General features: G+C 50.7%; 1 protein-coding gene across 2 annotated transcripts in view; it reads left to right on the top strand.

Annotated features, from left to right (window-relative positions):
* Nucleotides 1-12356, top strand: part of JDP2 (Jun dimerization protein 2) — a 54617-nt gene extending 42261 nt beyond the window's left edge. For both annotated transcript variants that reach the window (XM_071745961.1, XM_071745963.1), the window contains exons 2-4: nucleotides 4343-4566; nucleotides 10321-10425; nucleotides 11296-12356. In XM_071745961.1, coding sequence (XP_071602062.1) covers nucleotides 4366-4566; nucleotides 10321-10425; nucleotides 11296-11481 — 492 coding nt within the window. In that variant the 5' untranslated portion in view covers nucleotides 4343-4365 and the 3' untranslated portion in view covers nucleotides 11482-12356. The remainder of the gene's footprint in view (nucleotides 1-4342; nucleotides 4567-10320; nucleotides 10426-11295) is intronic.
* Nucleotides 12357-15198: the final 2842 nt, after the last annotated feature.

Genomic DNA, 15198 nt, shown 5'->3' with positions numbered 1-15198 from the left:
GGAATTGGCAAGGCACCACTCATATCATCCAGCAAGATGTGGCTATTGAAAAACTGCAACATAAAGATCAAACTCAGATCTTTAACTTCGAAGTTTTTTCTGCCTTACCATGCAAATGTGGTAGAAATATGCTGGTGCTATAAGTAGGCAGGGTAACAGCCTTGGGAAGATGACCAAAACATTAGGTATAATTACAGCCCTGGCTTTTTTGACATGATCAAAGTACAACTTCTTACCTCTAGTGTTAACCAGAAAAGAAGGTGAAAGTATCTGGGAGTTGGGATGAAAAGAAAGCCTCTCTTACATGGGGAAGAGGCAAAAGGAGTGTCAAAAGAGGGTTTCTCCAGTCTTAGCAGGATGATCTGTTACTGCACCCCTGTTCTGCTGAGAGGGATGGCACCTCTCTGTGTTCCTTTCTTATTTCCATGGTTATAGCCATGTTGGCAGTGGTTTTATGTTTCTTTCAAAGTTCTAACTTGGCTTGACTCTTGGCAGTTCTTAGTGTGCTCCTGAGTTTCCTGACCCCTGAACAAGATCTTGCTTGTAGAAGTCACCCCCTTCCCACCTGGTTCTGAGCTCGTCTTAAAATCTGCAGGTTCATGTTCTTCCAGGTAGCTCCTGGTGCTTTGGTTTGAACAACTTTAGGTTTTGTTTACACTACTGCAAGTGTGATGTGGGCTTTAGCTGTGGAGTCCCTGGATCCAGGGGAAGTTTTATAGAGCTTATAGAGTCAGGTACTAGGCCAGCTCCTTCACTCTGACTTGTGCCTTATGTCACACTGGTATGGAGGCTATTTCAAGGCATATTAAGCTAACAGATTAAAGAGGCAGAGGGAAAAGTTGAGCCAGGGAAAATACACTGTTTTCTTGCATCTTTAGCCTGTTGCCAGCTGCCACAGGCTCAGGAGTGCAATGGGGCGCTTCATGGCCAGGTTGTCCCACTGTCTGGGGAGCAGATTTCTCCTGCCTCCTTATGTCGTAAATTGCACTGACCCTGCATTTGGTCTAGGTGAGAACCTAGGCTGCCTATCCCAGCACCTGAGTGCTGTCAGCTGCATGTCACGATGGAAGACAACAGGTCTTCCATGTCTGGAATGGAGTTAGGTACCCAGTACTGGGCTCAAGTCTGTTTCCAGCCTGAGGCCTGTGAAGGGGTGAGTCAGGGCCATGTCATGTGCTGTAGCAGCTCACACGTGGAACTCACAGGAGGGAGACTTCAAGAGGCTGTTCATACAGTCTATCTACCTGTTGTTTGTTTGGTTTTTTTAAAATTTTTAGTTTAACCCAAGCTGTTCAAACTGTGGACAGACATCCATGGGATTGCTGCTGAGGGGTTGTGCAGCAGCTGGCCTGGGCTGTGCTGCTGTTGCCAGGCTTTTTCCCCAGTGCCATGACATGTCATCCTAGTGACAGTGGCTGGGAAGTGGCTAGTTCTGCAGTGCATGCAGCTACCCCAGAATGGTAGACTGTATTTGACTGTACACAACTGAGTCCTGTGGCAGTATGTCCTAGAAAGAACCTCTGGAGTCAGCTCCTCTTTGCCATGCCAGCTCACTGACCTGCTGGAGAGGGACAGTCTCTGAGGAAGATGGTAGGGACTTAGGCACTGTCCCCAAATGACTTTGTGCATTTTTTCTATCTGGAGTGTAGCTTAGAGTAGGATGGAGGAGGGAAGCATCTTAAGGGAAGCATGTATAGGCCTGAAAGGAAGGGGAGGGCTGTAGTATGCAGCTTTAGAGCCCTGCTGCAAGCGGGCATCTCCTGACACCATACAAGGTAACCACTGCAGATGTAGTACTGCAGCTGCCTGATTCTGAGACTGCTATGAAGGAATTAGTACTTTAGATCAGTTTAGGTCCTTGCAATTGCAACGTGCTGATATGTAGTCTTTTCCAAGGTCAAGTATCATTACCAAGTATTTTCTTCTTCTTCTGTCACCAAATGGGCAGGAGTCCATTTCCTCAGGTAGTATCACTTCACTTCAGCAGTTACTCATCTCTACTGCCTTTCTCATCTTCTCCTTTTTAGGCTTTAATGTCCTTTAATGTCTAAGCACATCACCTCCTCGGGGCCCACCTTCTTCCTCCTGCATACTGGTACTGCTGAGCACTGGACTGCTCCTCTCTTCTTGGTCCGTCCTTCTGGAGGATGCTGGAGCAGAGGGCTTGCTTTGCTCGCTGCTTCTTTATGATCATGATCTTGCTGCATTTGTTGTCCAGGCTTTTTCTCAAGTCTTGTTGGTCACTGCTGCTGTCTGCTGAGCAAGCTTTACCAGAGGACTTCTTGTGCTGACACCTGAATCTCTTTGGTGGCAAATTAGAGTGTATGACAGCTCACAGTAGGTGCTCTCTGATGCAAATCCCCTTCTGTCATACCAGTACAACTTGCACAGCACCCATGCTGGAAGCTGTGGAGCTTGCATTAGCCTCTCTGGCCTTGACTAACATGTATGATTGGCTTGTCTTCCCTTCAGCTGCTCATCTCCTGTTCCTTCACATTAAATATAACAAATAATCTCCTGGGTAAAGGGATGTACAACTGCCAAGAAATCCTTAACTTCTTTGCTTGTTATAATTAACCCTGTTCAAACTGCTCCTACTCACCCCACTTGAGCAGTAGGGCTGGACCAGGAAATCTCAGCTTGGTCATTCTGTGACCCAATAGTGCTATCTCACATGCAGCTTTATTCAAGTTTTCTGCCTGATACTGGCACAGATTTGTCACCCTGGGATGGCAAATGTGGCAGCTGGCTTGACAAAGTGTGTGTACCTCCACTTAGCACAGCTGTACTGCCTGGATCAAAAGTCTGAATTGCACATTACCTGGTTTCTCAGCAGCTGAGAGTGGATACTATGGAAAGAACAGGCCAAGTGAGTCTATCTCTTGCCTGATGCACTTCACAGAATTGTAGAATGGTTTGGGTTGGAAGAGACCTGAAAGATATCTAATTCCAACCCCCTGTCATGGTCAGGGACACCTACCACTGGACCAGGTTGCTCAAAGGCCCATCCAACCTGGTCTGTAAGACTTCGGGGAGTGGGCTTCCACAGCTCCTCTGAGCAGCCTGTTCCTCCTTGGTCTGATAGTCATTTCTGTCAGAGCTTCCAGGAGTTTGTGCAGACAGTTCTGACTGACTGTGCTTTGTGGACCCCTCTTCCATGTGTTTGCCCAGCTGCTTATTGAATCCCCTCTGGTGACTGGCTCAAGTAGTTGTGGGAAGCTGCTCAGTAAGATTTTGGGTCCACTCCATTAGCATGTTTCTCCTGTCATTGCTGGTCCCTCTCCCTGATGTGTGTATGCTTCCTGATGTGGAAGCAGGATGGGCATGTCTGGAGGCTCCCAGACCAATCTGCTACCAGTTTGGCCGGGCAGAGCAAGGAGAGCAGTGCACAAGCACTGAGACATGGGGTTGAGTTGAGGGTGGGGGAAAAATGGTCGCTGTGTGGACAGAATTTGACTCTGTATGTTGTAACTGGGTCACTTGTGAATGTCCCAGGCCAGTTACACAAGCTGGGATGTGCTGTAGCCAACAACCACCCGTTCCCTTTGTTTTTTGGCTGATAAAGCAGCTCCAGCTCCATGGGCTTCCCATTTTCGGTATAATTTTATTTCTTTATCTCCTAGCTGCTTGTTCTTCACGTTTCCTAGTAACTCCCTTTCTTCTGCCTATAAGAGGATAGCTAAATCTCGTCATGATCCTATTCTCACTTAAGCTGCAGTGTTGTTTCTTTCCTGATAGAAAAATCTTTTCCACCTTGCTCCATTTCCCTGCCTCTCCAGCCTTCACTTCCTCCTGTTTGTGCTGGGAGATGTTTGCTCAGTGGCAGGTTTTTCTCTCACTTTTTTATCCCTGGTCCTGTGTGCTGTGTCCCAAGTGTGACCAACAGGCTGAGCCTACCCAGAAGAAATCCAGCCTATGTCATATTATGATCCTCTGTGCCATTTTTCTCTTGTCTTAATAACTTGCACATTAATCAGAACTCAGTTAAGTGCAAGCCTTGATCTTCTGCACTCTAGAGAAAGGTGTGCCAAAACCAGTAGTTCCTGCGACCACGTCACTGTCATTGCAGCCAGCTCCTGTTCCTCTGGTGTTGTGTCTTTCAGGTCTCTTCTCTTCCTGATCTACACACCAGTACCATATTCTTTCTAGCGGGATTAATATGTTTTGGTTTTTATCACCTAGGTTCTGCTTTGTCCTTGCTTTTGTCATCCATAAGGAAGAGCAGCTGCTTTCCCTGGTTTTCACCCCATTAAGGGATGGGACTATAGAATAAATTTTACTTGTGCCATGTCATGAGGCCCTGTAGCTGGGATTGTAACAGACCACGTCTCTCTCCCTCCAGCCTACGACACTGTTTCCCCTGCTATGATGCCAGGGCAGATCCCCGACCCGTCCCTGGCGGCCGGCGCACTGCCTGGGCTCGGACCCTTGACGGGTCTGCCTGGCACAGCCCTGACCGCTGAGGAGCTGAAGTACGCTGACATCCGCAACATCGGGGCCATGATCTCACCACTCCACTTCCTGGAGGTGAAGCTTGGGAAGAGACCCCAGCCTGTGAAAAGTGAGGTGAGTCTTGAGGGCTCATGGCTGCAGATGTTGCCTGCACCTGCCTGGGTTTCTTTTCTGCCTGTCCTTGGTTTTCCTGCCAGGGTGGCCAGCAGCATGTTTTATAAGTGTGTCACACTGCCTGTTTGGTGATGTGTAAGCACCTTGGCAGCTGCTCCATCTGGCGCCTCTTCCCCATGTCTGAATTTCTGTAGCATGGGCTGGGAGTGGTGGCCTCCATGTCCCACACCTTACTGGTCCCACATAGTCATCAGCAGCCAGTGCTTTCATCCTGTCTGCAGTGCCCCCAAGCCCTTGGTGCTGTTGGCATTGGCATTGACTTTCCTGTGGGGATGGGGTGTGTGGGTGACTGGTGCAGAGCAGCAGTTGTGACAAAGATAATTCTGCAGGCATTGCTGGCTGGGGCTGCTCCTGCCTCACTGTTTGAGGTAGCTCTGGATTCACCTCGGGGTTTCTGGGATGGGGAAGGTGGGTGGCTTCTGCTCAGTACTACAGGCTGGCATGGCAAAGCCAGGCTGTAGGAACTTGATAGACACTTGGACAGCATTTTCTTTGTGTATTTGTGTCATTTGTTGGTTGTCCAGTCTTCAACTCCTTGTCCCCTGCTCTTCTGGTGGTGAGTATACCTCTGTCTTCCTGCAGATGGAGCTAGAAACCCATCAATTTAGAGGCCCCCACATTGGTGAGGGTGGTGGCTGCTGTCAGATGGTCCAATAAACAATCCTCTGAACAGTGCTTTTGCTTCTGTGTAAGGATACCTCAGATGGGGTGGGGTGATGTGCATTCTCTGGGGACATCAACAAGGAGGTGATAGATGATGTGATGAGCTGTGAGCTGAAGGGGTAAAACATCAGTTCCAAGGAGCAGCCCACTTTCCAAATGGGGCTGATGCTTGGTTTGGCCCAAATCTTAAAGCAAAAAGCTCAGCAGCACCCCCCAGCCTCTGGAAGGGTGCATGTTCCTTCCTCCCAGCTCCTTGGTGTGGACTTCTGAGGAAGGAACTAGTACCACAGAGTCTGTCTGATCACCTTGCGCAGGAGTCTGTGCCCAAGGGAGTGACTGATCAGCTCATGCAGCATCCTGTGGAGGTCACCCCTAGGAGGACTGGACAGCTCCTCAATGGTGGTTAGGATCCCTGTGGTTAGGATGCTGTGGGATACCACTGGAAGGACTTGGGGGATGCTAATGGTTTTGGTCCCTCTATGGGCAGAGCAGTCTTGGCTTGGCAGCTGAAGCCAAATGCTGTGCCAGACTTTTCACTTATCATGCAGCAAATGGGCTGCAGTGCCCACCTTGCTTCATGGGTTGAGGAAGGAAGAAAGAAAGAGCCTGTAGCTGTGCTGTCTGGGCACAGCTCCTTTCCTGGGGCACTTCAGGCACCTCTGATCTGGTCCTGCAACAGCTACATTTGCTCAATGGGCATGGGGAAGTGGTCTCACTGACCTGCAGCAGGTACTGGAAGTGCTGCGTGTCCTCAGAGTCAGTTGTTAAAACACTATGTGGAGGAAAGATAAGGGAATATCCACTGGCAGCCCCTGCACAGCCTGCAGCCAGTTCCTCCCCTGCATGGGCTGTGAAGCCATGGGGATAGAGTGCACCCTCAGTAAATTTGCAGATGACAGTGTGGGGTGGAAGTGTTGACCTGCCCAAGGTTAGGCAGGCTCTGCAGAGGGACCCGGACAGGCTTGATCGATGGGCCGTGGCCAATTGCATGAGTTTCAATAAGGCCAAATGTCGTGTCTTGCACTTTGGCCACAACCCCCAGCAGTGCTACAGGCCTGGGGAGGAGTGTCTAGAGAGCTGCCCAGCAGAGAGGGACCTGGGAGTGTTGATTGACAGCCGGCTGAACATGAGCCAGCAGTGTGCCCAAGTGGCCAGTGGCCCAAGTGGCCCCATGGCATCCTGGCCTGCATCAGCAACAGTGTGTCCAGCAGGACCGGGGAGGTGATCCTGCCCCTATACCCTGCCTTATTGAGGCTGCACCTTGAGTACTGCGTGCAGTTCTGGGCACTACAGTATAGCAAGGATATTGAGGTGCTGGAAAGGGGGCAGGGAAGGGCAGTGAGGCTGATTAGGGGTCTGGCGAATGGGTCTTGTGAGGAGAGGCTGAGGGAACTGGGGCTGTTCAGCTTAGAGAAGGGGAGGCTGAGGGGACACCTCATTGCTCTCTACAACTACCTCAAAGGAGGTGGTAATGAGACAGATGCTGGCCTCTTCTCTCTCGTGACCAGTGACAGGACAAGAGAAAATGGGGCCAAGCTCCACGAGGGTAGGTTCAGGTTAGATATTAGGAAAAACTCCTTCACAAAAAGAGTGGTGAAGCATTGGAACAGGCTGCCCAAGGAGGTAGTGGGGGCACCGTCCCTAGAGGTGTTCAGAAGACAGGTAGATGAAGAGCTACAGTGTTGAGCTAGGGGCTGTAGGGTGAACAGTTGGACTCAGTGATCTTATAGGTCCTTTCCAATCATATATAATGATTATATGATTCTATGATTCTAAGCTGAGGAGTTGAAGATAGCAAATGGAGCTGCCCCTGGCACAGGCTTTGCAGCAAAAGCATGGGGGAGTTGGAGCAGTAGCTGCTTATCCCATGAGTAGCCAAGAAGCTGCCCACGCATCATTTTGCAATACAGCCTGCAGCTGCTTTCCTTTTGCAGAGAGCCAGAGCCTGGGGATGCTGGGTACTGTGTGCTTCTGGGCAGGGCAGGCTGCTCCCCACGAGTGGTGCACAGGCAGCTTTCTTTGCTATGCTGGAGGGACCAGCATCCCTTGGCACTGGCGTGTTTGTTTCTGGGGGTGTGCACAAAACTCACCCAATGTGTGCTGGCTTCTTCTTGGGGCAGCTGGACATGGATACTTCTCCTGCTGAAACCTACCTGGACTGTTCCCTCTGGGACTGAGCCTGCCACTCAGGCTGATGGTCACCTCTGTCCCTGCTGCTGCTGACTAAAGCAATTTAGGAGGTAACCCCAGACCTTTGAGCTCCAGAGATCCCCTGGAGATCACCCATGGAGAACCATGCTATGGGATGATACAACATTGCTGTCTCTTGTGCCTCTGAGTAGAGTCCTAGCACCCAGCATCAGAGCCATGTCATATTTTTTAACTGAAATCAAGCAGAAACAGAGAGGAGGGAACCTACTTTCTTGAAGTTACAGGAGCTGTGTGGTCAAAAAGCAGAGCTGATCTGTACCTCATCTAAAGGACAGAGACCTTTGCTGGGCCCTCTGGGGGGAGGAGGGGAAGCTGAAGGGGACAGGAACAGGTCATTTATTCTTTGATCCTCACTGAATGGAGCTACGGGGCATGGAAATGTGTCAGGCAGTTCCCAGAGAGACCATGAGGTTTGTGCAGTCACTCTTTGCTCTTCCAGTTCCAGATACAACACAAGATGTACTTTGCTAGAAAGTCTGAAGTATATTTCCTGAGCTTTGGAGCTGTGAGCACATGTCCCCTCTCTGCAGTCTCCTAATAATCCTTGAACTAAAAGGCTGATAAGCCACCTAAGGGGTAGATGAGGAGTTGGTAAATGTGCCAAGGGGAATGGTGGCCACCCTGATGTCCACCTCCTCTTAAACTCTGTGCAGAAATTTTGTAAGAGCTGCCTGTGCCTTTCTGTGGGTATCCTGGTCCTGTCAGGAGGAAAAAACAGCAGAGCATGGAGTTGGATCCTTCCTGGTCACTTCTGCTAATGCCTCCCACATCTGAGTTACATGAGTATAGTGAGGGCTGGCCATTTCTAACTGGACTTGAGGGTGTCAGTGCAGTTCCCATCCAGGTTCTCCCAGGTGTGGTGCATGATACCCACATGCTGCTGCCTTGGCAAAAGAATGGTGGCAGCCTGGCATCGTGGAAGTCTGTGTATAGCTTGTGTTGACTTTGCTTAATATTTTAGCCCCATCTAAAATAGCAACTTTGATATAAGGCAAGTTAGAGAAGTAATGCAAGCAAAGTAATGTAGAGAAGATGCAAAAGCTATTCCTGCTATAAAACCTGGACATTGTCTACTCAAACATGCTCCATGCTGCATATTGAACGTGCATTTTACTTAAGGTACCCCTTCACCTTGACTCTGCCATGTCAGATTTTCATCCTGTCCCTGCACATCACATTGAGATGTTTTTTAGTGGACTTTGGACTTAGTGAATATTAGCAGCATGCATTTTACTGTGGATGATGGCATTTTCAGATTTTGTTTCCTGTAAGCACTACTGGTGCCCCCCCGACTCGTAACACCACTTTGTAACCTTGGCATTGGGTATCTCTGACTTTCCTTTTGAGGTTACTAAGCCACAGCACTAGAGCAGCAAGGCTGTTGAGATGGCAGGGGCGCTGGATCTAGATGATACTTAATGTCCCTTCCAACACAAACCATTCTATGATGTGTGTTGTGAGAGGCTTGTCTGAGGCCCTCAACCACACTGACTTGGAGATATATGAAGGGAAGGATGCAGCTGACTTCTCAGACTAGAGCTTCCCTTAGAGAAGGTGGAAATAGGATGTGGAAATTCCACTGCCTTTGAAAAGATGTGTGCTGGCAGGTAGTAGTTGATAAGAATGAGGCTGTTCAGTCTGACATCTCAAATTTTGGAGTGCCAGGCCAAATATGGATGAAGGCACCGGGGACCTTTTTTTCTTTAGCCATGATACAAAGAATAACCTGGATGCTGACTTTGCAGGGCTTTCCAGCACTCAGATTTTTCTTGAAGAGGTTGGTTTGTGTTCTCAGACATGAGCATGCTATAGGCCATTTATACAGGCTTTGTAGTAAATTTCACTAAATACTTTGATTATGGGTTTCCAGCCTGTAAGGTTTATTGGCCTGGTCAGTGTGGTTTGGGTCAGACAGCAAAGAAGTTATGGTGAACTGTACAGGCATTGCTGTATCCTACTTCATTACACGGGATGTGTGAACTGTACCCACCTTACTGTGGTGGCCCTGTGACTCAGCCAGTGCTGAAGCTGGAGCAGGCAGTCCCATGTAGTGGAAAGGGACCAACAGCCAGGCCGAGCTTGGGGATCACAGAATTGTCACAGTTGGAAAAGACCTATAAGATCACTGTGTCCAGCTATCAAGGTATCCCCCCAGTAAAATAAATAAAATATGTATCAATATCTGTATCACCATGCCCACTAGAGCATGTCCTGAAGTGCCTCATCTACATTGTTTTTCAATACTTCTAGGGACAGTGATTGATTCCACCACCTCCCTAGGCAATCCACTCCAATGCTTAATTATTCCCTCAGTAAAGAAATTCTTCCTAATATCTAGTCTACACCTCCCCTAGTGTAACTTCAGGTAATTTCCTCTAGTCCTAATCTTTCAGGCTTCTCTGACTCTCACCCTTGGCTGTGTGTGTGATGCTTTGAATGGCTGTGCTCCCAGAGCTGTGCCTGTAGATCTCGGTGTGACAAGCTGTGTCCATCTTTGTGGGATGCAGCTCTGTTCCCCTTGTCTCTGCCCTCTCTCAGGAGGGAGGGAGCAGCCCTACAAAGAGTTGGTGGTCCCCTGCCAGCCAGGTCCCCAGCTTGTCTCCTTCCCCATATCCCCACAGAGTGGAGAGTTAGAGGCCATGGCAACAGCATGCCTGGTTCCTGGTGAGGGTTAGGCCATGTTGCTGGTGTCCACTGGCACATGTGGCTGCCATCCCTCTCCTGGCCCTGGCACCAGTGAGGCTGCTGTGTGCTCACCTCTACCTCCTGCCCTGCCCCACACCTGCCGGCTCTGACCTGGGCTTTTCTGTCTCTTTGCAGCTGGATGAGGAAGAGGAGAGGAGGAAAAGACGTCGGGAGAAAAACAAAGTAGCAGCAGCAAGGTGTCGTAACAAGAAGAAGGAAAGGACGGAGTTCCTGCAGCGGGTGGGTGCCCTAACCTGCCCAGGGCACAGCAGGGACCTGGGTGGGATGACCCCCATAGAAAGGTGTCCCAGCTGCAGGCAACGCTCCCTCTTGAACTGCCCCTCTGTTTCTCCTTCCTCCTGTGCCCTTCTCTGGGAAAAATACGGGTCTGTTGCCCCCCATTTCCACGAGGATGCGAATATGGTAGCCATGTGTGTGCTCAGGCAGAGCTTGCAAGTGTCCCTGTGCCTGTGGTACCAGGGATGGAGAAGGATGGAAGTGGGGTATGTGGTTACAAAAGGGAGGGCTGATAGTGCCTGTTCAGTGCTGGAGCAGGAGCACCCAGGAAAGTGTGGCATGGGACAGGGGCCAACAGTATGCTGACCCCTTGCCCAAATTCCTGAAAGTTTTCCTGTCCAGAGGCCAGGTGACCTCTCACCCATGACCCCAAGGCAGAAAAACTTTCATAGCACCTTGCTCTTTCTTCTGCAAGGGGTGGTGGGGCATGGGCAAATGACACAGCTAGTGAAAAGGAGCCATTTCACAAGGGAATATCCTTGCAGATGGGGGGGTGAAAATTTAAATACAGGTTTCTTTCCAAACACCTCTCTCAGACCATGGAAAGCAGCCAGGCAGGTGTTTTGCTCTCATACAGCAGTGTCTTACGAGTTGGCTGTGTATTTCCTTGTGCTGACACTAGGTGATGCAAGGCATCGGGGCTGGGGATGAACTGCCTGGAGGGACCTGGTGCCTTGGCAGGTCTTCAGGCTGCTCCTGTGCTGCAGGGGGTGACGAGCAGCACTAAGCAGAGGGACTTGTTGGCCAATCGTGTCTCCTCATATCTTGTCTGTTGGAGTGATATCACATGTGGTTGTGTTTCTGTCCCACTAGGAGTCTGAGCGCTTGGAGCTCATGAATGCTGAGCTGAAGGCCCAGATAGAAGAGCTGAAACAGGAGAGGCAGCAGCTGATCCTGATGCTGAACCGGCACCGTCCCACCTGCATTGTGCGGACAGACAGCATCAAGACGCCTGAGACTGAAGCCAACCCACTGCTGGAGCAGCTGGAGAAGAAGTGAAGGTGGCACTGGGCCAGGAGGAGGAGACAGTGGCTCAAGGTCTTCCAGCGTCTCTGATGTATGTACTGTATGAAGAACTGTGTACCCAGGCCTGGTGCAGCCAGGTCCCAATGGGCTTCCTAGGGGAATACGGACCAAACAAATACGGGGACAGTGAAGATCAGGAACTTGTCAACCATGTACTCTAAGGCTGAACCCTGGAGCAAGGCTAGTGGCACTGGTGAGGGCAACCTCCCTGTGATACCTCATCACAGCTCTTCAGCCTGCTCGCAGCCCTGGGGACCCACGCTGCCGCAGCACGTCCTGCGAGGACCACGCACCCCGTGGGGAGCAGGGGCTGCCAGCAGAGGAGTGGTGGCCGCACTGTACCCACCCATGCCCTGCCCAGAGGCTGCTCTGGCTCCTGGCGAACTCTCCGGAGGGAAACCCCAACCAAGAACCACAAACACTTGATGCAGCCCCATCTGGTGGTCAGGCCTGTCGGGGCTCGGTGGCGCGGGCGCCCCCCACAAGCACACTCTAAGTATAATGTTTACAGCCCAGCTGTCCGTGTCGGCCGTGCTTTTGAATGCACATTTTTACACTTTTTTAAAGTATTTTTTACAAAGTTTTTATACAGCGATCTCTATATGGATTTATATAATCACTAGATGTGATCCCATAGAAATGTATGTTATGATGGTCTCTTTGTTACAAATGCATATGCCACAGTTATCTCCATTGTGTTACATGTCTGGTAGCATCCAGCTCCTTCCCTGGGGTGCTGGGAAGGGGGTCCAAGCCACCCTCCACAGTGGTGTCTCTACCCTCTCCATCCATGTATGTCTTTCATAATACTCAGTTCTGTATCTCTCAGTAAATGTTACCTTTACATAGACCATCCTCCTGTGCTCTCTCTGGGTCAGGCCATCGTGGGCTCTGGTCAGAGCTTGGCCCCGTGGCAGCACATGCTATGTCTGACCATGCTGGGTGCATTCCTGGCTTATTAGGATGGTGGAGCTGATCCCAAAGCCCTTTTTGGTAGTTCTCTGAGTTAGCAGCCATGGGATTTCACCCTGGGGAAGCTAGGAACCTCAGAGGCAGCTCTGACCATTGTCAAGCAAGAAGTAGTTCAGTGCTGCACAAAACGGCAAGGCAGGGCTGCTGGCTATAAAGGCAGGAGTGTGAGACAGGGAGACCTTACTGGTCCTTCGTGTTTCAGGCTTCAGTACAGCAGCTTGAACTTACTTCAGGGAGAAGAAAGAGATGGCAGAGCTGTCACTGTGTCCTTGTGGTGATGATCCCTTCATGAAATAGGTAGACAACAGTTCCTTTGAGTCCCTGCTGGTTCCTCACCTTGACTCAAACTGACATGCTGGGAAAGCTCCTGAATCTCGCTCTCAGTTTTGGCCAGTGCTGAGCACAGGTGTGAGGAATAAGAAGATAATCAGCCAGGTTTGTTTCAGATGCTAGGACTGATAAAGTTATCATTTCAGTATGAATAATCAAGCCCCGACACTCTTGTTGTCTTCATGACTCTTAGATATGAAGGCAGTGGGAAAGTGCCTCAGTCTAGACTGGGGCAAACCCCATCTCACAGATGGGCACCACTGACAGTTGTCTCAGAGGAGCAGCGATGCACCCAGTCTTCTCCCAGTTGGTGCCCAACCCATTACCAGTGCGGATAAGGCTACTTTGATGCAAACTGCAAATGAAAGAAGCTTTCAGCATCTGTTAGCAGATGCACACTCCAATCAGGAGCGCTGACGCAGTTTTGAGAAGATGAACTTGACAACAGCATGGGAGGAGGTCTTCCCTGAACATGACTGCTTCTTTAGTGTGTGTTTTCTGCTCTGTAGCCTCCTTACCCAGCCCTGAACTTCTAGGGGTATCTGGCATTAGTCCTTTCCCTGCCTCATACTTTCTTCCTGGATTTCCCATTCCTTTCCACAGCTTCTGTCTTTGAGACCTCCCAAAAGGTTGCCAGCTGCCTGATACAGTGTGTGGCATGATAGTTCTGTTACAGCCGAAGTTTTTGACCTGGGAGAATTTGTTGGCTGAGGTGCTGTAGAGGGGTGTGCAAGGTCAGGATCTGAAACAAAGCTGGTGGAGAAAAGCAGTGTCTGGCCTGGCAGCCACAGCCTACTGTGCAGCCCTTGAAGGTGGGCAGTTGTCCCTCTGCATTTCTTTCTGCCCAGACACTGCAGCAATGGCTGAGACCTGACCCATTTCTCAGCTGTTGCCAGGAGCCAATCTTGAGACTTCTGAGGAACACTATGCCTCTCATTGAGCTCTGCTGAAAGGATGCAGAGATCTTTCTGGGCCTGCTTCCCTCTTCAAAACTTTATTTCCTTCTGCAAGGTGTACATGGTTAGGAGTTTCCAGGCTCCTGCAAATACCAGCTTCCTCGCTGATGGTCAGTGGGAGCTCCCTGTGGGACATCAGATGCCAGCCAAAGGCATCTCATGCTTTTTGCCCATGTGGCGAGTCTGTGCATTTATTTCCTTGTGTGGGGAATCCTTACCCACCTGCCACACACCTTCCAGCACCACTGGTAGAGCCACGGGTGCCAGCAATGGCTCTTCTCTGGCAAGTGGCCACACTGCAGTAAAGCTTCCTGCTATGAAAACAGCTGCCTCAGAAGAGCAATGTAAGGTGCCCTCTGAAATCAGGCATGCTAGAAGCAGCTAGCAAGGGCAGCTGCAGAAGAATGATGGATCTGTATCAGTTCAATACTCCAGCCAAGGCTCAGACAGGAGCTTTCTGAGCCTTGGCAGTGCCCAGATGGGTTTTTGTTCAGTCTCCTGTATATCCTCCAAACAGCCTTGTGCTGCACTCCAGTCAGTACCAAGGGGTTTGGCACTCAGTTAAGAGCGTTTCTTTTCAGGGGACTTGGTTAGGCTGTGAATCAATGAAGTTAAAGCAGAGGGATTGCGTTTCTGTTCTGGAAGCCAGAGCCTGTGGGTGTGGAGTGGAAAAGGCTCCGTTGCTGCTCAGCCCTGTCCTGGAAACCCCTCCTCGTCCCTGTAGGATATGGTCTATTTGTTGTTCCTGACTCTGGTATCATGTGTCCTCTCCAGCAGAGGAACAAATACTGCCGTGGGACAGGTGGTCCTGCTGGACACCTTTCAGGGTGCTGCATTACAGTGGCATCTGTAGGGCATGAGCATGCCCGGCACAGCCCATGTTGTTCCATGCTCTCTACTTCCAAACCCATAAGCGCCACAGTTGTACCTGTGGCAATATCCTCTCACCTGGATCCCCTTCACACAAGAACTGGTAATGGGAATTTGCTCAGAAAACAGAAGAGATGCTTCTCCAGTGTCAGGCAGATGCCTCCTGGCCACCCCACCCCCACATAGCCTGTGCTGGCTGCACCGCGGGCCATCAGCAGAGCAGAGCTGATGGTACCCTGTGCTTCTGTGACAGGGCTTGGTGCCAGGCGTGCTGGAGCTGACAGAATGACAGACGTGAGGCTGCTGCCAGCCCCGTGTCTCCCGGTCCCTCCATTCGCCAGGCTGAGCCCCAGCCCTGACGTTGCGCACACAGACAGGCTCGTGGGTCCCCCACAGCTGGTTCCAGACAGCCTGGCACCGGGCACAGGAGCCCGGGAGTCGCCAGCCCCGCTGCAGCTACGGGTGTGCTGACCTCGTGCCTTACGGGCTGCTGGGCCGGCCTGAGGTTCGCCGGTGCTCAGCTAGGGGGACACGTTCTGCTCAGAGCACCGGCGGGCGGCTG

Source organism: Heliangelus exortis, chromosome 5, assembly GCF_036169615.1.
Source record: "Heliangelus exortis chromosome 5, bHelExo1.hap1, whole genome shotgun sequence".
Taxonomy (NCBI): domain Eukaryota; kingdom Metazoa; phylum Chordata; class Aves; order Apodiformes; family Trochilidae; genus Heliangelus; species Heliangelus exortis.
The sequence above is the reverse complement of the archived record's forward strand: the minus strand, read 5'-3'. Positions and strand labels throughout refer to the sequence as shown.